The 24764-nt window shown below is 49.8% G+C and overlaps 1 protein-coding gene across 7 annotated transcripts; it reads right to left on the bottom strand.

Annotated features, from left to right (window-relative positions):
• Positions 1 to 829: 829 nt before the first annotated feature.
• Positions 830 to 24647, bottom strand: Hsf1 (heat shock transcription factor 1). Of its 7 annotated transcripts, XM_052748127.1 has the most exons (14): positions 24344 to 24647; positions 5806 to 5914; positions 5297 to 5433; positions 4923 to 5047; positions 4164 to 4239; positions 4029 to 4090; positions 3810 to 3906; positions 3569 to 3705; positions 3183 to 3452; positions 2662 to 2748; positions 1814 to 1919; positions 1671 to 1736; positions 1526 to 1598; positions 830 to 1447 (listed from the first exon to the last, which is right to left on the bottom strand). In XM_052748127.1, exons 1-14 carry the CDS (start codon positions 24458 to 24460, stop codon positions 1242 to 1244), a joined length of 1668 nt encoding a protein of 555 aa, XP_052604087.1. In that variant the 5' UTR covers positions 24461 to 24647; the 3' UTR covers positions 830 to 1241. The 7 variants fall into 7 exon arrangements, with proteins under 7 accessions (XP_052604087.1, XP_052604086.1, XP_052604089.1 ...); XM_052748126.1 differs by having other exon boundaries at positions 1526 to 1736; XM_052748129.1 differs by lacking the exon at positions 1671 to 1736.
• Between the last annotated feature and the right edge of the window lie 117 nt (positions 24648 to 24764).

Below are 24764 nucleotides of genomic sequence, written 5' to 3'. Positions count from 1 at the left end.
CTGCACCTTTAATCTGCCTTAACTCCCTGGGATCAGGCTGCTCAACGAGTTGGGCTAGTGGCTCTAAGCTGTGCTGCACAGGGGCCAAACTTGACTGGGTTGGCCTACCCTGCTCTGAACAGAGGGATACTTTACTCCCAGTGCTGGTACCTGCCACACTGGACAGAGGACTTTCACAGGAAGAGTCCCATTGGCAATCCAGGGTCTCATCTTTGCCTTAACAGGTTAGTGCTTATCAACTGCCAGGCTGCAGACTTGAACCTGCAGTTACGTAGGTGTCTAATGCTAGGCAGTGTGATCTCAGCTGCCTCAGGCCACCTGTGAGGACATTTCCACCTCTGTCTTCACATTCCAAGGAGACATCAGCAACAAGTTCAGAACCAGTCCAGTACCTGATAGACGTGGGAACCTGGCTCTGCCAATATGTCCAGCATGCCCATGTAGAACCTCAGGATGGGGGAGGGGTACTGCTGACAACATGCATCAGAAAAAGCTGTGAGCCAGGTGGTGGCGCACGCCTTTAATCCCAGCACCTGGGAAGCAGAGGCAGTTGGATCTCTGTGAGTTTGAGGCCAGCCTGGTCTACAAAGTAAGTTCCAGGACAGTCAGGACTACACAGAGAAACCCTGTTTTGAACAACTCCCCCCGTCCCCCCCTCCCAAAAAAAACCAAAACTGTGAGCAACACTAGTTATATGGCATCAGCATCAGGTGGGCCTAGGGGTATCACAGGTATCTGTATTTCCCCAAGGAGGCATGTTTGCATTCTGGGCTCCTCACCTACACCCCCTTCTTCCGCATCCCGTAGGGCAGGAAGAAACACAGGAGGCTACAGTAGAACCTGTCTGTTTATCATTGTTCATATCTCTGTGTGTGTGTATATGTGTATAATATATATATTTATTTATTTATTTGTGAAGGGTTAAAGGGGACTCTCATGTAAAAATCCAAAATACAATTTTATGAACAACCTGCAGAGTCAGTCCAAGTGTGGCTGGGAAGCTCCAACACAGAAAACAGACCTGGGGCTGGGGTGAAGGCAGCAGGTATCCAGCCCTCAGGACCTTTCTCTTGACCTGAGGCACTGTCCAGGCCCAAACCCCATCTATGCTCCACTACAGTTGTGGTAGCTTGACCTAGGATGCCCTGGACTGCCCGGCTGTCTTGTCTCCCCAGGACCATCCATGTCCTAGGGGTAGGTTGGGAGCCAGCCACAAGCCATCCTGACCACTCCTGGGATCTCTAGGAGACAGTGGGGTCTTTGGCTTTGGGGGGTTCAGAGCCCGTCAGAAGAGAGATCGTGGGGTCATCCGTGTAGTCATCCCCCTCGGAGAAGTAGGAGCTTTCCCCTAGCTCAAAGAGCACAGGCAGTTCGCTGTTCCCTGTGTCCACGGCGTCAGGGTCCAGCAGGAACAGGGGCTGAGCCGTGTAGTGCACCAGCTGCTTCCCTGTGGGGCATGGGTCAGGATGGTGGGGTTGGGCAAGTTGGAAGTGAGGGTTAGGAGTAGGACAGAAGCTTAGCTCACCTGAGTCAGGGTTACTACTGTTCTCTGCCTCAATAGGCTTGGGGGGCTCTTGGGGAGATAGGAGATCCTGAATCTGTGGGACAGAGAACACACAATGAGGGTTGTTGATGGCCCCCTCTGCCCCCCACCCTGCCCGCCTACGCACGCTGGCCAGGCTGCTGTCCAGGTCAGGCAGGCTCATGTCGGGCATGGTCACCGAGGGGCTGAACAGCTGCAGGAGGAGGGAGGGAAGTCAGGGCTGGCTTGTGGGCAGGATGGGTCAGGGTGGGTGGGGATGACCAGACTCACGTCCAGCAGGGCGCTGGTGTCCACGCTGAAGCCGTGGCTTGTCAGCATGGTCTGCAGGTTGTCCAGGTTGGAGTCCATGGCATCCAAGTGATCACTGAGCTCGTTCCTGGCCCAGGGCAAGTGGGCAGGTGAACTAGTGCCCCAGGCTCCCACCCAGCCGCACTCCTGCTGGAGAAGGGCTCCCCTCTGGTTGCAGCCCCCCAGGCAAGGTCCATCTACATAGCCATCATGGGCTGGGGGACAGTGTGTGTGTATCTCTGGGAAGATGCCAGAAAGGGGAGTAGTAAGCCTGCCCTCCATGGCTGCTGAGGGTGGGATATAGCATGGCCCACAGGCAGGACAACCTAGGAGGCTTTGGTAGTGACTAAGGCTGGGACAAGAGGGTGGTGGAGAAAAAGGACAAGGGGCATTGGCTCTAGAATGGGCAGGAGGACAGGCAGATATTTCTGGCTCAACGAAGTCCTGCCACTGCACCAGGAAGAGTAAGAGAGGAAACAGGACTGTGCGTGGTATGGGTAGACCTGTACTCCCTTAGATCGGAGGGTCTTAGGCCAAGGACATACCTGAGCCATGGGCAAGGCAGTTAAATGGGCTCTGCAAGCGCCATGGGGCCTACCCTACCCTGACAGGAAGCTGTACTGGTGGCTGGGCCAGGCAGGAAACTTGTCCCTATCACAGCTACTGGCTTGTGCAAAGGGGAGTCAGTGGAGATGCAGAGCCTGTGAGACCATCCCCTGGTGCTCTTCGCCAGGCAGGGCAAGTGCTATGCCCAGGTTGGGAACTGGTCCATGGCTGTGGGAGGGGCCCTGGTGGAGTCCTCCTCCCTCCCAAGTGGGGGCAGCGCTAACCCTGGCTGGACTCGGCCATGCAGAAAGGAAGAGGAGGGGCAGGGGAAGAGGCGGGCGACCCCAGACATCTGTGGAGCGCGAGCCAAACTGCAAGATACAAAGACAAGAGTCCCCCCATTGCAGGCGGGGGACGGGGGGATCTGTGCCCACCGTCCTCGCTCGCTCAGCCTCTGGGATGTGCCTGAGGGGTGGTCAAGGCTGGGCCCTGGTTCATCATTTCTTGTGTCAGGTCTAGGGAGAATGACAGATCCAAAGATCCTGGGGCTTCCACAAGAGAGGGTGTGCCAATAGTGAGGGTGGCCTAGTAGGCAGGGGTATATCCCATTTCTAGTGATGTGGTTAGTCTCCCTCCCCAGCTTTGAGCTCACTCTGAGGTCTGGGGGGAACAGATCCAACCCATCACTCTCAGCAAACTGCAGGGATTGTGCCTTGCTAATTAAGATATCCTGTGTCCAGCCCAAGGAAATCTCATGCTGTGGGGTTCAGAGGCTACAGGGAGGCAGGATGGGCACATCACTCACTTGTCTAGGCAGGCTACGCTGAGGCACTTCTCAGGAATAGAGGGGGCTGGGGGTGCAGGGGCATGGGCTCCGGTTGTATCCATAGAGGCTGTGTTTGAGGCAGCAGGGGTCGGCTCGCTCTCTCGAAGGATGGAGTCAATGAAGGCAGTTGGGGATAAAGGTGTATCCATGGAGGATGGGCGCCCAGGGCTTGCCTCCAGGACCCGAGGGCTCCGAGGTGGGCTGGGAGGCTCTTCCTTGACGCGGACCAGGGTGCTGCTGGACAGCGGCCTGAACATGTTAGACATTGGGAAACATGTTAGCTTCACCCACTTCCAACTTTGCCCAGGGCCCATAAAGGCTGGCCCACTAGGGTGACAGGAGGCATAAGGGTGATGAAGCCCCACCTCTCATCTATGCTCCTGCCTGGGGATGCCAAAGGGCTGGTAGGAGCCAGTTCAGTGATATCGGAGATTATGGGTCCAGAGCTGGTGACAGCATCAGAGGTGTAAAGGCTAGAGCTGCTGTAGGCTGGAGATGGAGCCTGCAATTAGAGACAAAGGCCACATGCAAGACATACCTGTGGTAGCCTGGGCCACCAGCACCCACTATACACTTAGTGGAAGTCCCATGAAGCTTGATGCTTACTGAGTATGGGCCAGGACCATGGACATGCTCCAGGGAGTACTGTCGACCATACTTGGGCACAGAGTGTGCTGAGGTGCTGTCACTCAACATCAGAGGGCTGCAGGGAAGAGACAGGTTAACTGCCTACACAGACCGTGGTGGTGCCCAGGATATTCAGCAAGCAGAGGACACCAAGGTGCAGGGCCAGAGTGGACAGTGCAGGCATCCCCAGAGCCTCACATCTTTCTCTTCACCCCCAGGATCCGGTTCGACTGCACCAGTGAGATCAGGAACTGAATGAGCTGTGGGGCAGAGAGGATACAGTCACCCTGGCCCAGTTATGGAGGGGACCCACCTACCACCAGCCCTGCCCACCTTGTTGACAACTTTTTGCTGCTGGGCATGCTTCTGCCGCAGGCTGGCCACCTCCCGCCACAGGGCCTCGTTCTCGCTGCAACACATTGCTGGGTCAATTGGGCCACATGTGAAGAGCTAGAGAGTCGGGCTGTTGACAGACTAGTAAGGCAGGTCTGGACCAGCTGAGAGCTCCCTGGCATCACTGACTCCCCTAGCTCTGCTATACCTCTAGGGGAGGATTCAAGTGTCAGCCAGGGAAGGAGGGCATGGACAGAGCCTGAGGGTACACCTCAGGATCCTAGCTGAAAGGGGGCCACAGGACTTGTCACATATTGGCTAGACACATAGGACAGGGCTTTGGGAAAGATCCTAAACTGCTGATTACCCTCAGTTTGGGGGTAAAAGGCAGCTGAACTATGATGCCCTGGACTGAGTGATAAAGGGAAGTGGGGGCCATTGGGAATAGAGAACAGCGGGGAGGTCTGGCCCCAGGACTGTTCTGGTAGGCTCCTGCCAGCCCTGATTTTAAGGGAGTCACATGTAAGGAGGGTCTGTGAGCTCAAATCCTGAAAATGTGGAGCCCAGCAGTGGAGTGAGAAGTGGGGGCAACAGGGAGTTCCCAACCCTATTCTGTGGAGAGGAACAGGCCAAGCAGTTTGTGCCACAGAAACAACGGAAGGCAGGTTGGGAAGGGGGAGGGAAGCCTGAACGTCTGCAGGGTGGGGCAGGAGAGCAACCCAAAGCAACCTGGCCACCCTCCTGAGCCTGGAGACCTACTGCTTCATGGCCAGGAGCTTGGAGTCCATACACTCCTGTTTCCCCTTCATCAGCTGCACATCCGTCAACAGCCTGGTGACGCTGTCCTGGCGTATTTTTATGTCCTCATTCTTCAAAGTGGACACCTAAGAATCGGGGCATACAAGAGTCTGAAGGGCTCTGGAGTGTGGTAGGCTCCTGTGCTTCACCTAGGCATCCAGGGAGTGGGGAGGGCCCGGGAAACACTGGGGTGAGGGGGAGTCGGAGAGAGATGAGTAGAGGGACAGGCTCTGCTCTCAGGCTAGTCTAGCAGCACCACCTTGACACTGCTCTGAGCCCAGTCTGCAGGGAGATCTGAGGACAGGGAAGGGCTGTACTCAGGGCTGGTGACTCACGCTGGTCACTTTCCTCTTGATGTTCTCAAGGAGCTGTTCCTGGCCACGCAGGAAACATGGATGCTGGAACTCGGTGTCATCCCTCTCAGGCTTGACCAGGCCACCCTGCTCAATGTGGACTACTTTTCGGAAGCCATCTGTGCATATGGGGGTGGGGCAGTTCTGCTTGAGGGCCAGGGACCAGACCCCAGACCTCCAACAGCCTAGCCATGGCCTAGGGCAGGCAAGGGGCCTCCTAAAAAACTGTGTGAGATTCTGGCTGGTGTCCATTTACCATAGCAAGTCAGTCATGGTTGGAAAAGACCTTGTCTTTGCACAGCTTCCCCTCTTGCAAATGGAAGTGTAGCTACTAGGGTAGGGTCTCACATACTCTTCCCTGGGAAATCCAGGCTTACACTCATGAGGAACCTTCCTTAGCCAACCCAGGCCCCCATCTCTCAGCAATATGTTGGGGTCTGCTTCTCCATACCCCAGGGAAGGAGGCATACTATCCCACAAGAGGTACTTACACATGTTGAGCTGCCGCACGAAGCTGGCCATGTTGTTGTGCTTGAAGTACTTGGGCAGCACCTCCTTGGCAAACTGGCCCTGGTCAAACACGTGGAAGCTGTTCCCACTCTGTCAGGAGACACATGGGCAGGTGGTATGTAGCAGCTGCCACCTATTTCCACCGTGGCCTGAAGTGCCTCTCCATGTGTGGGGGGCAGCACACATTCTCCTCCATAGTGGAGCAGGAGGTGAGCTAATCTTAGGACTCCATGGCTGGCATCCAGACCATGGAGCCTAGCTCTGAACAGTGAGAACCATGTAACTAAAGACAGGGTCCTACTCCCTGGCAGGTTTCAGTTGCTAGGTTTAGACTCATAAATCACCCAGAACATTCTGGTCATCTCTAGGGGCTAACTAGCTTTAATCAGCAAATTTTCCTTAAGAACAATGAAGACTGGCTGGGCATGGTGGCGCATGCCTTTAATCTCAGCACTTGGGAGGCAGAGGCGAGCAGATCTCTGTGAGTTCAAGGCCAGCCAGGCTACACAAAGAAAACTCTGTGTCCAAAAACAAAAACAAAAACCAAACAAACAAAAGAATAGCTAAGATGGAGATGGCTCAGATATACCACCTCATTCTTTTTCTTTTTGTTTTTTTTTAGATAGAGTTTCTCTGTATAGCTCTGACTGTCCTGGAACTCTGTTGACAGGCTGGCCTCGAACTCACAGAGATCCGCCCGCCTCTGCCTCCCGAGTGCTGGGATTAAAGGCGTGCGCCACCACCCTTGGCAAGAACAAGATTGTTGAACAGTGCATGGCTGCACTTCTGTGCTAGTGCTCTCCTGAACACAGTCCAGGAGGGGCCATGGCAACTCCGAGGCATTAGATACTGGAGTGGGGAGGCCCACAGTGGGAAGGGGACAGTAGTCTCATGGATGCACAAGACAAATCAGCTCAGGAACAGTTCTCTTCACTGAGGTGGGGGACCTTTAATAGGCAGATAGAATAAATCAAAAGGAGCCCAAGGTGTTGGGTTAGCACTGGGGCTGCTTTCCCAAATGCAGAGGAGTGAAGCAAGCAAGACTAAAGAGAAGCACAGGGCAGGTGGACACAGGAGGAAGAGGACCCAAAGCAGCAGGGAAAGCGTTAGTAGGAGCATGGTTTCAGGGAAAGCAGTGGGCTCTGGATACCAAGCATCAGGTCCCCATTCTTGCTCAGCTTTGAAACCAGTGGGAATAATGGCAGTAGGAAGATGGGCGAGAGCTAGCTCAAGGTCCTGGTACTAGAGGACTCTCACAGAAAGGCTGGCTTTGCTTGACCCGAGGCTGACCCAGTCCAGAAACATGAAGCATGTAGAGGAAGATTTTAAATGGCTGCTGAGACAATGTCTAATACAGGTTAGCCAGAAACCTTAAAAAGTAGTGAATGAGGGCTCACTAGGGACTCCAAAGGCTACGCACACTTTAGAGCTGTTACATGCTCAGGGAAGACCTTCGAGGGTCATAAGCTCTCCTGCTGGCAGGAATGGGGAGTAGGATGTAAAGTGGAGTTGTTAACTCCCAGGCTACATGTTAAAGATGGGAATCAACACACACACACACACACACACACACACACACACACACACACACACACACACACACACACACACGGAGGCCCCAGGAAAGACTGGAGACTCATTGGCTCCAGCTGTTTAAGGAAATTTTAGCCCCATTTACCCAATTAGGTCAACTGGACAAAGTGCAATGTCTACCAAGAACATAAACATGACATAATTAGTCCAGGAAAGTCACCAGACCTAAAAAGGCACAATGACAAAAGTAACAGATGCAGGGGAGTGCTCTTTCACAGCAGCCATCACTAATGAAAGTCAAAAACAATGAGGCACTTAAACTAACAAAAGCTATGGTTAGGACTGGTGAGGTGGCTGTGGCCAGGTTTTTGCTGCTTGTAAGATTGTTCCCTGGTCTTGAGCTCATAGTTGGATTATGACGTGACCATTATGAATCCCTTTTAGTATTTTTTTAAGATAATGTAATTAAAATTAAAAAGAAAAGCTAGCGCTTATAATAGGTGGAAAAAAAGCAACCAATATACCTGCTATGTTGGACTCATGAGAATAAAGATTCTAACTTAGCTGCTGGGAGTTGGTGGTGCACGCCTTTAATCCCAGGACTCGGGAGGCAGACAGAAGCAGGCGGATCTCTGTGAGTTCAAAGTCAGTCTGGTCTAAAGAGTGAGATCCAGGACAGGCACCAAAACTACACAGAGAAACCCTGCCTAGAAAAACCAAAAACCAAAAAAAAAAAAAAAAAAAAAAAAAGAAAGAAAGAAAAAAGAAAAAGAAAAAGAAAAAAAAGATTCTAACTTAGCTATTTTACTTAAAATAGTAAGGCCAAAGACCTGAAGAAGAACCATACACAAAGGACCAGGGTGTAAGGATGATGTCCTACTGAGTGGAGAATCTCAGGAAAACAATACAAATGAAAAAGAAACACCAAGTTGACTCTGGAATCAGAAAGCAAACTCAGGTTAAAAATTCATCTGGGGGCCGGGCGGTGATGGCACACACGCCTTTAATCCCAGCACTCAGGAGGCAGAGGCAGGCGGATCTCTGTGAGTTTGAGGCCAGCCTGGTCTACAGAGCTACTTCCAAGATAGCCAGGGCTACACAGAGAAACCCTGTCTCAAACAAACAAACAACTTCACCTGGGGACTCAATGAAGCCAAGAACAGGGAGACTGTGAGTCAAGAAGGGCAACAATAGGCCAACTGAGGTTATAGCGCGAAGACAGGAAGAGTGTGGTGGTGTGAGTATGTACCCAGGGGCTCATATGTTTGAATGCTTAGTCACTAGCGAGTGGCACTATTTGAAAGGAATAGAAGGACTATTCTATTAGTGTGGCCTTGCTGGAGAAAATGTACTACTGAGAGAGGGCTTTGAAGTTTCAGGATGTAGCTTTTGATTACTCCAGCACCTTGAGTGCCATCATGTTTCCTGCCTTGATGATAATGGAATAAACCTCTGAAACTGTAAGCAAACCTCCAATTAAATGTTTTCTCTTATAACAGTTGCTGTGGGGGCTGGAGAGATGGCTGAGCACTTAATAGCACACTGGCTGCTCTTCTAGAGGACCCAGGTTCAATTCCCAGCAGTCACATGGCAGTTTACAACTGTCTGTAACTCCAGTTCCAGAGGATCTCACACAGACATGTATGTAGGCCAAACACCAATGCACATAAAAAAAAAAGTTGTCCTGGTGTCTCTACAAAGCAACAGAACAAAGACTAGACAGCATAAAAGTGAACAGAGCTGTGGAGACCTGTGAGGCATCATCAGACCCACAATGCTTAATGGGAGGCTCAGAAGATGAGAATGGACAAATTTTAGGAAAAATAATCAAGAACATACCAAATTTGATGTAATATCCAAGACACTAAATGAACTTCAAACAGGAAAAACTAAAAGAGATTCATACATGGTCATTTATTTCATAATCCAACCCCCAAACCCAAGACCCCAGAAGGGCCTTGTAAGCAGCTAAGTCACAGCCATATCAGCAGAGATGGTGGATGACCCATGGATCAGCTGCAGGATGAGACAGTCAATCAGGAATTCCTATCCCTGAAGATGAAAGGGAAAGCCCCACTTCTGGGCCAGGAGTGTGAAGCTCTGGGCAAGTGCCTCCTCTCCAGTAATACACACAAAGCTTGTTTAGATCACTTAATGCCTGAAATTGTTCCACAGGCATCAAACAAATAAGAATGACCGATGAAACCACTAAACTCATTCGGTCAGTGAGTACCTGTGGCATGAACTAGTCTATTCTCCTTGTCACTAAGTCCCCGTATCAGATGCTGCCCCCCCCCAACTGTGGCTAAGTTGTGGGGACCCCTCTCCTCAGTTCTGTCAAGGTTTAAGGATACTACTGGAAGGATGTGTCTTCTCCAACTGTCGGTCCATGAGATCACATTCCTGCTTGGACAGGTCCCCCACCTCACTCACAGTGCTTCCAGATAGAGCCTAGTCTCAGGGCCAGAGAAGACTAGAATATGCATGGTGAGAGTGTTGAGCTGGGAAGTACAGTAGCTACTGCCCAGTCATGTGACCCGAGTGTTTGCCCACAGGAGATACAATCCATGAGCGCTCTAGCTCACCTGAGGTCAAACCACACTGGAAAGCTCAAGCCCCAGGGAGTGCTGACAATAAGGCAAGCCTGCCCAGATGGGACAAGGAAGCTGAGAAGAGTCCTTTGGGATTAGAACAAATGGAAGACCCACTCAAATCTGCTCTCACTCAGGGAACCCACTGAAATACCACAAGCAAAAGCAGCCCAACAATCTCACTACTGGTCACAAATTTAACTGGATCTGACTGCCCAACAATCTGTGGCCCAGAGCACTGTATAAACAGCAAGCCAGGTAGTAATTGCTGGTGCTTCGATTCGGGAGGTGACAACCGTGAGGCAGCGAATGTCATCAAGGAGAAGCAGTCTTTCTGAAGAAGCCTGGCCAACTCACAAGCAAGCAAAATGACTCAGCCACCACTGAGTCCCACAGTGCACTAGGGACCTACAGAAACTGTCACGTGTGACTCACACATGGTGGACAAGGAGGAGCAACAGAAACTGCCCAAGAAGGACAAGACACCAATTTAACAGAAAGTCTAATATCATTGTAAACATGCTGAGGGGATGGAGAGATGGCTCAGCAGTTGAGAGCAATTGCTGTTCTTGCTGAGGACAAGGATTCCATTCCCAGCACCTACAGAGCAGTCTGCAAGTCTGCATGTCCAGTTCCAGGGGGCCTGGCACCCTCTTCTGGCTTCCACAGGCACCAGACATGCATGCAGTGCATTTTCATATATGCAGGTAAAACTCATACACATAAAATAAGAATAGATAAATACACTCAGAAAAATAAGGAAATAATGTTTGAAGAAGCAAAGGAAGGGCCATTAAACATAGACTTACTAATGGGAAATGTCCTAAGGGAGATCTGGTTCAAACCCCCATGAAAAGATAATTAGTAAGCCCAACAGTAGATTTGAGTGCAGAAAACTTTTGAAAATAGATGAAAGCAAATAGAGAAACAGAAGATAAAGACAAACGTGATATGTACTCACTTATAAGTGGATATTAGCTGTTAAATAAAGGATAATCTCACTACAATCCACAGACCCAGAGAGGCTAAGTAAAAAAGACGGCTTTAGGAAAGTGCATGGATCTCCCTAGCAAGGGGAAATAGAATAGACTTTAAGAGTGGACTGGGGGTTGTGTGTGCATGGGAGAGAGGGGAGGACGGTGGGAATACAGGGCGAGACGACTGGAATAGGGGAGCATTCAGGGGGCAATGTGGAAACCTAGAGCAGTGGAACTTCCCAGAACCTATGAGGGTAACCCTAGAACGTACTCCTAGTAAGGGAGGATAAAGAGCCTGAACCAGCCATCTCCTGCAACCAGGCAAGGTTCCCAGTAGTGGGACTGGGACACCAACCCCGTCACAAACCTTTGACCCACAGCTGTCCTGCCTGCAATAAGTAGCTCAAAGCATATGGAATGGCCAACCAATGATTAGTCTAACTCAAGGCCTAAGCACCAAGAGGGAGCCCATGCTGGATCCTGCTAGGATGGCCAGGAACCAGAAGCTGAATAGTTCAGAGACCTAGGGAAGAACCAAACATGACTGACCAAAACAAAACAGAGTCAATGAAATGATTCTTAATGATATTCTACTATACTCATAGATGGGTGCCTAGCCCAATTATCATCAGAAAGGCTTTCTCCAGCAGCTGATGGGAGCAGATAGAGACCCACACCCAAACATTAGGTGGTGCTTGGGGAATCCTTTGGAAGAGGGGGAGGAAGGACTGTAGGAGTGAGAGGGGTTGAGGAATGCTAGGTCCTTGTATACATGCTGTGGTTGTTTAACTTAGGGCTTTTGTGGGACTCCTAACAGTGGGAGTAGGGGTATCTCTGACTCTTTTGCCTGCTCTTGGGACCCTTCTCCTCCTACTGGTTGTCTTGTCTAGCCTTGATATGAGGGTTTATGTCTAATCTTATTACATCCTGTTATGCCGTGTTTGGTTGATATCACTGGGAGGCCTGCTCTTTGGAGGAGCAATGAACCTGGGAGAGAGGGGAGGTGGTAGTGGGGGTCTGGGAGGAGTGGAGGGAGGGAGGCTGCAGTTGGGATGTATTGTATGAGAAAAGAATAAATAAAAAGAAAAAAATAAAAAAAGCAGTTACAGAGCCAAGAGGTGGTAGTACACACCTTTAATCCCAGCACTCAGGAGGCAGAGGCAGGCAGATCTCTGAGTCTGAGGCCAGCCTGGTCTACAGAGTGAGTTTCAGGACAGCCAGGGTTACACAGAGAAACCCTGTCTCGAAAAACAAAAACAAAACTATATACATATATATAACTCTGAAACTGCCAGAGGAGAACCAGGCAGTGCACTTCTGGATAGAAAGGCAAAGGTAAGGACTTCCTGAGGGAGGAATCCAGTGGCTCAGGAAATATGGTTAATAAGTGACTAGTGGACCCCATGGCATTAAAGAGTCCTATACAGCAAAGGAAACTGTCAATGAGTAGAGCAGCAGCCTACAGAATTGAGAAAACCTTTGCCAGTTATCCATCTGACAAATGAGTCTGTGGAACTACACAGTCGGAGCCTATCTCAACAGACCAACAAAGCAAAACCAAACAAAACCATCTACTGCTGAAGATACCACATACTTTGTTTACAAGAAATAGAGAAATCAAGCTGGAAATGATCTAGAAACTTCTTCCTGCTGGCTAGCTTTCATGCCTCAGAGGGCTATGAAGGCTGCTGGAAGAGGAAGTCACCAGTAATTGACCCTACATGCTCCAATACTGACTTGCTAAGCAAGATTCGTCCAATGGTACAATAATGACATGCATATATGGGGTAAGCGACCCCTCTGAATTTGAGGCCCACTCCACAGATTTATGCCTGAGACTGTAAACCTGGTCAAAAGCCCATGGCGTGGGATTTTAGAGCTCCTGGGGGAATCTACTACTGAATCTTGCAAACTGGACATGTTGTCAAATTGCCTTCTAAATATTTATATTTATGCCCATAGACTGGTGCTGTTCTCAACCTTGGCTAACAGAACTTCTTTTTGCAGTGGGCAGTAATTAAGATGGACTTATAATCAAAGCGCTGAGAGTCCTAAATGGGACATCTAAAGCACCCTATCCCACCCCAAGGCTCAGGGCACATCACTGAAGAAACAGCTGAAGAAATGTGGGAGCTGGAGGATGGGGAGAAGTGCTGTCAACCCGCCTTCTGGACATGACTAGGCCATGGCCCCGATGAACTCATGGCAGCTGTGCTGACCTGCAATCAACAGAGACTGTTAACAAACAGTGCAGCATGGAGAGCAAAGTTGGGGAGCTATTGGTAGTTAATGACTGCTGGGGGAGGAGGAGAGCCATTTTCCTTTAGGAGTGTAGCCAATGGCAAGTTACTCATAATCCAATAAATAAGCTCACACCCATGCACACGCAAGCAATACTAACTGAACTTAGTGGGTTATAATAGAAAAATAAATGAAAGAAGGAAAGGGACATGCTGGGAAGAAGGGTTCCAGAGGGAGTAGGAGGGGACAAGAGAGGAAAAAGGGATTAAACAAAAAGGGAAATGCATTTAAGCCCTAACCCCCATACCTCAGACGGTAACTGTATTTGTCAACAGGGTTGCTGCACATGCAATCAGACAATGTGAGGTCATATTGGAGTAGAGTGAACCCCTAATCTGAATGGATTAATGTTCTTACAAGAAGACAGCCAAATAAAGTTAGTCACATAGGGAGAATGCCAGGTAATGACAAAGACAGATTGGAGTCATGCAGCTATAAACGAAGGAATAACCACAGAACAGCAGCAACCACCACCAGTGGGAAGAGCAAGGAAGGGTGCCCTCCCAGAGCCTCGGAGGAAGCAGAGCCTTGCGAGCGAGCGTCTCTGGACTAGAACGGAAGTGCTCTCTGGGTGGCATTTATCACCCACCCCCAAGACTCAGAGTGCATCCTAGCTCCACCTGACACCAGAGCTCTTACCAGCTCACAGTGGCTGCCAAGGACTTGTGTTTTCTGATACTACTGAAAATATTTCAACAAAAACAAAACAAAACAAAAACAAACAGATTGCGAGTGTATGTAGACACCTGAAGAGGTCAGAAGAGGACGTGAGATGCCCTGGAGCTGGGAGTTACAGGTATTGTCACCTGCCCTGACATGGATACTGGGAACTGAACTTGTGTACTTCGTGAGATCAGGAAGCACGTAACTGCTGAGCCATCTGTCCAGTCCTGTCACAGCTCAATAATAATTCATTGCTCATATGCAGATAATGTAATTCACTTCTGTGTCTTGACCCTGGGTCTTGTGATCTCACAAACCATTCTGTAGACTCTTTAGGATTTTCTAAGTAAATTATCCTTGAATAGGCAGTCTTACTTCCTTTCCAATTTGTGTTTTTATACGGTTTATATTTATTTGCTATACTGCACTGACAGGAACATACAATACAGTGTTAGGCAGAATGGCAAAGCAGAGAACTTATCTTCTCTTCCAATCTTGGGAAAGTGTCCAGACTTCACAATCAAGCACACACAATCAGCCACAGTATTTATAGACACGCTTCTCTCTCCTACGCTGAGGAATGTCCCTGCTACCCCCAGTCTGCTGAGTTTCACCAACAAGTGGGTGTTGAGTTTTGTACTGTGCTTTTTGATTGTTATTGTCCTTGTTGTTTATGTTGATGTGGTATAATCAGAGTTCAGTATGGGACCATACTCCCACTTGAGGAGTTATTCTGGTTTGTGCCTCAGTTTCTGGTAAGCTCTCGGTCACCCTCACCTATTGCTCTTTGGGCAATTTCCCTTTCTTTCCCTCCCCTCAGAAAAACAAGAGACTCTTGTAGTCCAGGCTGGTTTCTAACATGCTATACAGTCAAGGATGGCCTTGAACCTCTAATCCTCCTGCCTCTCCCTTGTGTGCAGCTGTCTTCATGATCTGCAGGCATCATGATCTAGGAGATCAGGATCTAGGAGAGTAGATTGTTCTTTTCCCACACTTCAATTTTAAAGATTTTAATTTTTTTTATGTATAGGAGGGTTTTGCCTGAGTGTATATATGTGCACCACATGAGTGCTTGGGTTCCTGCAGAGGTCAGAAAAAGCACTGGATCCCCTGGAGCTAGAACTACATACAGATGGTCACGTGTGTGCTGGGAATGGAAGTCAGGTCCTCTGCAAAAGCAACAAGTACTCTTAACCATCGAGCTCTCTCTCTCACCCCTTTATATTATTTTTTAAAGTTTTACTTCATGTGTCTGGGTGTTTTACCAGAATGTATTTCTGTGACCACGAGCCTGCCTGGTGCCTGCAAAGGCCAGAAGTGGTGCTGGATCCCTTGGAACCGGAGTTATAGATGATTATGAACCACAATGTGGGTGCTGGAGACTAAACCCAGGTCCTCTGGAAGAACAGCCAGTGCTCTTAACCACTGAGTCCTGAGTCATCTTTTTTTTTTTTGGTTTTTCGAGACAGGGTTTCTCTGTGTAGCTTTGCGCCTTTCCTGGAACTCAGTTTGTAGACCAGGCTGGCCTCGAACTCACAGAGATCCGCCTGGCTCTGCCTCCTGAGTGCTGGGATTAAAGGCATGTGCCGCCACAGCCCGGCAACCACTGAGTCATCTTTCTAGTCCCTCCTCCTTGTACTTTGAGACGAGGTCTCTTACTGGCTTAATGCTCAGTAATTTGAATAGACTGGCCAATGTGCTCCAGGGATCCTCCTGTCTCAGACAGGGATCCTCCTGTCTCAGCTGTTCCAGTGTTGGACTACACACGCTCTCTGGTGTGCCCAGCCTGTTTTATGTGGGTACTAGAGTTCTTTTCTTTGTTTAAACTTATTTCTTTTCATTTTGTGTGTACGGTGTTTCACCTGCATGCAGTTCCTCTGGAGGCTAGGAGAGGTCATCAGTTCCTGAGGAACAACGGGCAGTTGTGAGACAGCATGCAGGTGCTCTGCAAGACGGGTTGGTACACAGTTCTCGCTGGCTAAGCCACTTCTCCAGCCCTCTCGCCACATTAAAAATAAAAATAAAAAGCACCTGTTTATTTATGTGTGTTTGGGGTGGCGGTGTCGGAAGTGGGAGGACAGCTCGGGAGTCTGCTCTTCCCTTTCACCACACAGGTCCTGAGGACGCTCTCAGGTCACCAGGCCGGGCGAGCGCCTTTAACCGCTTGCTGGCCCTCCTCTCCCATTTTCAGCCTTGTCTTTAGAGTAGCTTTACTCTGGGCTTAGCTAGCTCATGTCCAAACTTTGCCTGAACCTCCCATATTTGTTCAAGGTGGTTTCTCCATTCTGGCTGGTGAGATTTCAGTTACTCTGTGGCCTTGTCTGAGCTCTAACTGCAACTTGAAGTTCCTCAGCAACAGTTTTCTCTCTCTCTTAAAAAAAAAAAGTTATTTATTTATTATGTACACAGTGTCCTGTCTGTAGGCCAGAAAAGGGCACCAGATCCCATTGTAGATGGTTGTGAGCCACCATGTGGTTGCTGGGAATTGAACTCAGGACCTCTGGAAGAGCTGCCTGTACTCTTAACCTCTGAGCCATCTCTCCAGCCCATCTCCCTCAGTCCTAGCTGTCCTAGAACTCACTCTGTAGACCAGGCTGGCCCTGAACTCACAGAGATCCGCCTGCCTCTGCCTCCTGAGTGCTGGGATTAAAGGCGTGCGCCACCACTGCCTGGCTAGTTTTCTTTCTACCCTGTAGATCCCTGGGCTCTTTCTTGGTGAAGCTCTCTTCTCTCTGGCATCCTAGCTGGCAGATTCTAGTGTCCTTATAGTCTGTGTATTCTGTGCTCTTCTCCCTTTCCACAGAACACCCAGAATGTGGGTGCACCTCAGTTTTTATCTACTTTCTAATTCCTGAGTGCTGCTGTTCAATGGATTTCACTCAATAGCTATTATGATTTTCCAGGGCTAGCTGGTGAAGTTGTGATAAAAACCAATGTTTCATCTCTCTGCCTCAGTGGCCTATGGGTCCTCCTTTGCTGACCACGAGCAGTTTTAGAAAGAGGGGTGTCATAACTTATCCTTGTATATAATGAAAATCTGTCAGTGGAACTAACAGAGCGTGACAAGGCAGAAGTGACTGTCTAACACTGGCCAGTAAACTGAAACACAGCTGTCAGTACACGGCAAGTCTTCTTTTCACTTTGACCTGACTTTCTACAACACCAATAACTTGAAATACACACAAAAGTCTCTATGCATACATTTTACACAGAGTAAGTCTGAAACTATACACATTTTCTCAAAGGTCCCAAGGTTCTAGAAGGTTAATGGCCATGGTGTTCTCTGAGGTTTGCCACCTACTGGCCCAGACATTGTCCTCACCATTTCAGTTTCTCTGTATCTCCAGAGGTGAGGCTGGAGGTGTGTTCCTTCTCTTGAGCTTAGCTGCCTGGCCGTTTTCTGGGTCCTAGAAGCCAGAGAACTGAAAAGCAGTGGGTGGCTTAACTCCATGGTCAAGACATGGGACAGAGAACCCAAGCTGGGAAATGAGATGAACAGAAAGTACAGGTTAGCTCATCTCTTAGTACTTCTCCAGTCTTAATATTGTCCTTCTCTGTGGGTTCATCTCAAGTTCTTTGTGCTTTGTGCTGAGGCTAGTTTTAGTTTATGTCTACAATGCCAGGTGTCAGAACCAGCACATTCCTTCTCATGCCCAGCCACGAGCAAATCCAACCTCCATGCCACTAAACACATATGGGTTAGCTGACTTTGCTCACCAAGGGCCTAGAAGGTTGGAATCAGGAGCCTGGCAGTATTCCTAGACATCAAGAGCCATTCGGGGGCCGAGTGCCTCTTCTCTCACAGCCTGTGAGGCTAGCTTCCTCCTCCTGCTAGAACCTGAAGAGATCCTTAAGCCAGAGGCAGACCCTAGCCTAGCCATTGTGATCCAAATAGTTATCCCTTCCCTCTGGAGTGGCATATCCACAGCCCTTAAGACCTGGCTTTCCCTGTATATATACCTATTCTTTCCCAAATGATCTACCCCCAGGCCAGATACACTTTCCTGGCCCATCAGTGAAGAACTAGTTTCTGGCAGGCCTGCTAGAACAGGGGGTAGCTAAGGAGGCCTGTGGTGGCCTCTGGACCCTGGATCTCTCCATCCTCTCTACCTCCTTTACCTCCCAGACAGGAAGAAATACAGGTCACAGCACAGAGCCTATCAGTTTACAGATCTCTGCTGTTTCCTTTCTCTGTAGAGAGGTAAGGAGGGACCCTCAGGCACAAATCCAAAATAACATTCTGACTATGAGTCAGCAGTGCTGGTCACAGCAAACACGGCCGGGAGTCCAACTGAGAAAGCAAGTGAGCAGTGAAGACTGGAGGCGCAGGCCTGTCATCCTAGCTACGAGAGATTGAGACAGAAGGATTACAAGCTCAAGGTCAGTTGGCTCAATTTAGTAAGACCTTGCTTTAAAAAAGTAAAAATATGAGCCGGGCGGTGATGGCGCACGCCTTTAATCCCAGCACTCGGGAGGCAGAGCCAGGAGGATCTCTGTGTGTTCGAGGCCAGCCTGGGCTACAGAGTTCCAGGAAAGGTACAAAGCTACACAGAAAAACCCTGTCTCGAAAAACCAAAAAAAAAAAAAGTAAAAATATGGCTGGTGAGATGGCTCAGCAGGTAAAGGCACTTGTCACCAAGCCTGAAGAGCTGAGTTTGATCCTTGAAACCTACATGGTGGTGGAAGAGAACTGATTCCCTACAGCGCGCGCACGCGCACACACACACACACACACACACACACACACACACTGATAAATACTGGACTGATGGCTCAGTAAAGTGCTCGCTGTACAAGCACGAGGACTTACATTTCCCAACTCCAGTCTCCAGGTGCTGGAGAGATGGGTCAGCAGTCAAGAACACTTGTTGATCTTGCAGAAGACCCAACTTCTGTCCCCAGATACACTTGGTGGCTAATAATCGGCTGCCATTCCAGTTCCACAAGACCTTTTGACCTCTTCTGGCCTCCATAGTTACTGCATGCTGGCAAAATACCCAACATATAAATAAAATAACTTTTTTGGGGGGGGCGCAGGGTTTCTCTCTGGTAGCCTTGGCTATCTTGGAATTCATTTTATAGACAGGCTGGCCTCGAACTCAGAGATCCTCCTGAGTGCTGGGATTAAAGGCATGCACCAACCATGCCTAGCAATAACTTGGGAAAAAAAGGGGGGGGGGGCAGGTGTGGTACAAATCTTTAATTCCAGCACTCAGGAGGCAGAGGCAAGAGGATCTCTTCGAGTTTGAAGTTAGCCTGGTCTACATAGTAAGTTCCAGGACTGCCAGGGCTACACAGAGGGACCCTGTTTCAAAACACACAGATCAGAAAAAGAACTAGCATGCACATAAATGTGAGCACATATACTCCTAGCACTGAAGAGTCAGAGGCAGGAGGATCCCTGGAGCTCCTGGCTAGTCAGACTATCTCAATGAGTGAGCTTTAGGCAAGTGAAAAAACTTGCCTCAGAGAACAAGGTGGAGGGGATGGAGAGAAGACTCAGTAGTTAGGGGCACTGGCTCCTCTTTTAGAGGACCTGGCCTTGATTGCTAGTACCTACACAGCAGCTCACAATCATCTGTAACTCCAGTTCCAGAGAATCTGACACCTTCTTCTGGCCTCTGTAGGAACTAGATTCACACATGGTACACAGAAATACATTCAGGCAAAACACAAATATACATAAAATAATATATATATATATATTAAAAACAAAAAGACAAAAACCCAAGGTGGAGAGTGACTACAGAAGATACCCGACGTGAGCCGGGTGGTGGTGATGGTGGTGCATGGCTTTAATCCCAGCACTTGGGAGGAGAGGCAGGTGGACCTCAGTGATTTCAAGGCCAGCCTGGTCTACAGAATGAGTTCTAGGACAGCCAGGGCTGTCACACAGAGAAACCCTGTCTCCAATGCATCCCCCCCTCCCGAAAAGATACCTGACATGAGACTCTAAGTCTTCGAATGCGCGCACGCGTGCGCGCGCGCACGCACACACACACACACACACACACACACACACACACACACACACACACACTACATGGTATCTGACAAAGACAGGAAGTGAGCAATAGCTGGGCAATTATGAGTCTAGAGTTCTTTGGTGTGTTTTTCTAAGCTCTACATCAAGCCTTTTGCCTCAGTTTTCTCTGGATAAACGGAAATTTGTCACCTACTTGTACAGTTTGGATGCACCAGAACGAATACACAAGACACTTAACTTCATCTATGACAGAAGTGCTGGATAAAAACTGCTGGGCCACATACTGCTTGACAGCTGTCACTGGATGCACCAGAGCCTGCAGCACACATCATAACCTGCCCCTGGTACCCACGACCTCTGACATTTCAGTCTGCAGCCAGGTCTAAGGGCGGGGCCTCTGGGCCTGTTCGTTCCTGCTGTCTGTCTGAGAATGAACTCACCTGGTTGTCAGAGCTTAGGTAGCAGGAGTGGCCCTGCCTGTCCTAGGAGTTCTGGATATCAACCACGGCCAAGGACTCTGCTCTAAATTGCTTCGTGTGATCCCATGAAGACTACTGAGGTAGATGGGTGCCCTGTCCCTGCATTAGTGCACAGACTACTATGTCTCCTGCAGCCCATCCTGGGACCCAGCTCCTCCACAGTGGCTCTTTGAGCATAGGTATTCAAGAGCCCTTGCTCAATGGTTCTAGCTTCTTCAATTACGGGGTCCTCCAGAGATCCAACCCACAGTCATTCCTGTTCTCAAAGAGAAGAGAACCACATCATTAGGCTGGGATTAGAGTGAGACCAGAGAGGCATCTAGCAACAAAATTTAAGATCTTCATTGTTAAAGCTACCAAAAGGCAGGGAGGGTCTTATTTAAAATGAGACTTCAGCCAGGCGGTGGTGGTGCATGATTAAAGAATCACAGCACTTGAGAGGCAGAGGCAGGTGGATCCCTGTGAGTCTGAGGCCAGCCTGGTCTACAGAGCTAGTTCCCAGACAGCTAGGGACACACAAAGAAACCTTGTCTTGAAAAACCAATAAAAGAGGAGGGGGGGAGAGGGAGGGAGGGAGGGAGGGAAGGAGAGAGAGGGAGAGAGAGGGAGAGAGAGAGAGAGAGAGATCGTTATATTTTTGTACCTGAGTGCCTCCCGGAAGTCTGGACCTAGTCCTAAAGCCTGTTTCCCCCTAGCTCATTCTCCACCAGCCCTACCACTTGCTTGGCGCAAGTCATGTGGCCCTCTCCCCGATTCTCAAGCTCCATAAGTAGCTCCTGGGGCTGGTATACCACAGTCAACCTACATGGCAAGTGGGGCCCGGACTAGATCCTTTTAGATCTAGTGGACAACAACTCTTGGGCTGGTTAGAAGGTTAAAAACATGTTCCGGAGCCGAGGAGATGGTGAAGTGGGAAAGAGAGCCGGCTGCACAAGCATGGGCGTCTGAGCTGGGATTTCCGAGCACCCATGCAAAGCTGGGTGTGGCTGTGTGAGCCTGTAAGCCCTGCACTGGGTGGAGTAGAAAGAGAAGGATTGTTGAGGCTTGCTGACCAGCCAGCCTAGCTGATGAAAGGCAAGCTCCAGGTTCAGTGAGAGACGCTGTCTTAAGGGAACAGGGCAGAGAATGTTAGAGAAGACATCAGATGACCTTCTCTGGTCTTTGCACATGTGTGCTGGAGCGTGAATGCGCACACACACACACACACACACACACACACACACACACACACGCACACACATGCACAAACACACATACACGCACGCACAAACACACACACATATTCATCTTCTGAGAACTAGAAAAAAATTAAACAAACCAAATCACCACCACCACCACCTGTATTCTCTTGAGCTAGACAAACTTATTTCTCATGTTTCTTTTCAATATTTCTCAAAAGGATTGGACAGAATGATCTTATAAAATTGGGATCAAGCTGGATATAGGTTCTGAGCCCCCTCCTCCCCAATTTAACTTTGTTTTTATTTGCTTGATATGTTTTGCTATTCTTGGTTTTCACGGTTCCATATCAGGTTCTTGAATCACTTTCTCAATTTGCAAGGGAAAACATCTATTAATTTCATATTGGGTTTATACATCAATTTGGAAAATGTTGACAAGTTACCAATATTATTTCTTCCATTCATAACAAAAGATTTCCATAAACTTAAGTATCTTTTCAATTCCTTCACTGATATTTTTAAATTTTCAAGATGTAATTTTTTTTTTTAAATTTGGGCTTGGTCCCTCCATTTCAGAATGCACTGAGGTGGCCCTGCCAACAATCCTAGCAACAGTCTTACTTAGGGGACAGAGGAACCACAGCACAAAGGAGAAAAGGTCAGGAGTGAAAGACGCCTTCTATTTACAGAGTTACCGTTTACCAAGGATTCTGCCCTCCTTGCTGCATCTCTGGGCACTCGATCTGGAGGTGCCTTTGGTACAAGGTAAAGAGAGGCCTGCCGGGGAAGGACCACTCACGTCCATGTTCACATTCTTGTATGGATCTTACTGGGACCCTGAACTTTCCCAAGGCTGTGATGGCCTCTGGGATCTGTCTGGGGAAACCCCTGGATCTCTTGAGGTCCCTGTTCTGAAGCACCTGTAGTGACTGAATGCGGGCCAGGGATGGGAAATCAAACAGCACAGAGCTAGGGAAAGGTAGTGACCTACTCTGTCTCCAAGTGGTAGGGATGAGAAGCCAGACCCAGCAAGGCTCAGTAAAGGACTCTGGGGGCTAGACGGGCTTTCCTATGCATCCAGCCTCCCTGTCCCCTCCAGGAGGAGGATGTGTCTGAGAATGGTGAGAAAATTTACATCTGGAAGCCACTCAGAATAAGACTGTAGACGCAAAGCCTCAAGAGCAGTGGGCCTGCAGGGGATGCTGTTAAGAGGCTACCAAGCCAGTGTAAGTGCCCCCGCAGGACATGGGGCAGGGGCATCATTTCCCATCTGTGGGCCAGAGACCAGATCCAAGAAGCTCTGCTGTTCTTGTCTGGACCAGACAAAGGTGCTCTTCCTCCTCTTCTATGCCAGAGCTTGGTTGCTGTACCTATAATCATTCCAGCTCCCACTGCCACGTCTCATACCAGCTAGAGCCCATTGCCGCTTTGTACAGACTACTTGCCCATCCCTCCCAACATGCCAACAAGGCTCACAGGTGATGTGCAGCTGTGGCTGGAGGGAGGTCACAGGGCAGATCAGATCCATCTTCACACTGAGAGGCCCCCATCAGAACATCCTGTCCTAGAAGAATGTTCACTGGCACTTCACCCACTTTTGTACCAATCTATAAGCAGAAACAGCAGGAAGATTACCAGACAGGCTGGATCTTCCTAATAGGATTAAGCTTAGACTATTCCGGAGAATATTTGGTAACCCTACTGGACCTAGGTAAGAAAGCTTCCTTTCGGTCACACAAAGCAGAGGTGGAAAGTTGCGGAAAGAGAGAAACGTGGGATCATTTTCTCTGCCCAGAAGTATGAGGTCTAGGAGAGGTGGGGAACTGAAGATGGCCTTCAGGAAAACATGTTGCTCCTTTCCAGGACTAGGGTGAGAGAAAGACCCACACAGAGCCAGTAGGGTAATCATAAAGACTTTCTAGTGAAAAGTGAAGCTCAGTGGTTTCTAGTCTTCTCTTTATTCCCAAGCACTTTTTAGGCAGAGTAGAGCTTAAACAAACGGACAACTAACTGGGAGGCAGAAGCCTTGGCCTCTAACCTTCCATCCAGGCTTTTCTCCGTTCTTGCCAGCTTAAGAGACTAGTGTGCAGGAGGAGTGCTCAGCAGAGCCTGAGGGGCCGCCAAATTTGGGTTGCAGGAGATCAAGTAGGTGGCACCTAGCTGTCTCCATCCGCCCAAAGGCTCCCTCTGGATCAGGATGGCCTGTCTTCAGGCCATCATTTGCTCTGCGCTCTGGCCCTCACCGTCGAGATGTGAACAGCAGATTCTACTTTCCAACTTAACACAACGTGGAACCACCTCTGTAAGCCAGAGCGGCTGGTCCAGCAGGGTCTGCGGTGTACACAGGCCGCTGCTAGGCAACAGAACAGGGCTCGACGCGGCCCTACTAGGGCCGGGCAAAACTACTCTGGCGTCTGAGGACTATATCATGGATGAGCTTGGGCTTCACATGCTCCTACTCTCGCTCTTCTTCTATGCAGTCGCTAGGCCCTCCACTTATTCTGAATGGTTGCTTACAAGCAGAAAGGCACACACAGACTCTGGGAAGCTCCTCATCTGTGAGTCAAAGAACCTGAATTGGAAGCCCCGACATTACCGTCCCAGTGAAACTTAGGACTCTTGGTTCCCGGCCTACTCTCCGCCGAGTGGCTCTGGGGGCGGGGCTCGCTTCCTCCCCAGACAGCCGCTCCCTCCAGGATGCCCGAACCCGGGCAAGCCCGGGCACCCGCAGGCCGCTCCTCCTAAGTAGGTCCCCTCCCGGAACAGGACCCTCCCTTGAAGGCCGCTCCGGCCCATGCCAACTCCTACCGGGCTCCAGCAGATGAGCGCGTCGGTGTCCGGGTCGCTCACGAGGGTCCATAGCTTGGTTAGGAAGGCCGGGACGTTGCTGGGCCCCGCTGCACCGGGGCCCACAGCCAGATCCATCTCGGACGAAGCTGGCGGAGGCTGGGATGGCGTTCTAGAAGAGTGGCTGGGGGATGAGCTAATGTCGTCGCTGTCCCTGCCGTCCGGGCCGCTCAGCCGTCCCCTGCGCACACACAGCAAAGCCTCGCATGGCCGCAGCCATCTTGCGACCGGCGCGCTCTCGGTAGGGCTGGCCCTGTACCCCCTGTGCGCAGGCGCAGTGACCTGCCCCGCCCACTTCACTGGCCCTGCCCTCGGGTGGCCCGCCGCTCTGTACGGCTGCGCAAGATGGCTTCACCCCGGCTGCTCACCAATCAGAGCCTGG

The sequence above is a fragment of the Peromyscus californicus genome, unplaced genomic scaffold (assembly GCF_007827085.1).
Source record: "Peromyscus californicus insignis strain IS unplaced genomic scaffold, ASM782708v3 Scaffold_20__1_contigs__length_68692818, whole genome shotgun sequence".
In the NCBI taxonomy this organism is placed as follows: Eukaryota; Metazoa; Chordata; class Mammalia; order Rodentia; family Cricetidae; genus Peromyscus; species Peromyscus californicus.
The sequence above is the reverse complement of the archived record's forward strand: the minus strand, read 5'-3'. Positions and strand labels throughout refer to the sequence as shown.

What these genes read in the sequence shown, in the direction of transcription:
- Hsf1 (XM_052748126.1), bottom strand. Translation starts at nt 24,460, where the DNA reads ATGGATCTGGCTGTGGGCCCCGGTGCAGCGGGGCCCAGCAACGTCCCG. An exon ending in TCAAGAGGAAAGTGACCAGC is followed by an intron (nt 5,048 to 5,296) that starts GTGAGTCACCAG and finishes CCCGATTCTTAG; the next exon opens with GTGTCCACTTTGAAGAATGA. An exon ending in AGCGTAGCCTGCCTAGACAA is followed by an intron (nt 2,749 to 3,182) that starts GTGAGTGATGTG and finishes TGTATCTTGCAG; the next exon opens with TTTGGCTCGCGCTCCACAGA.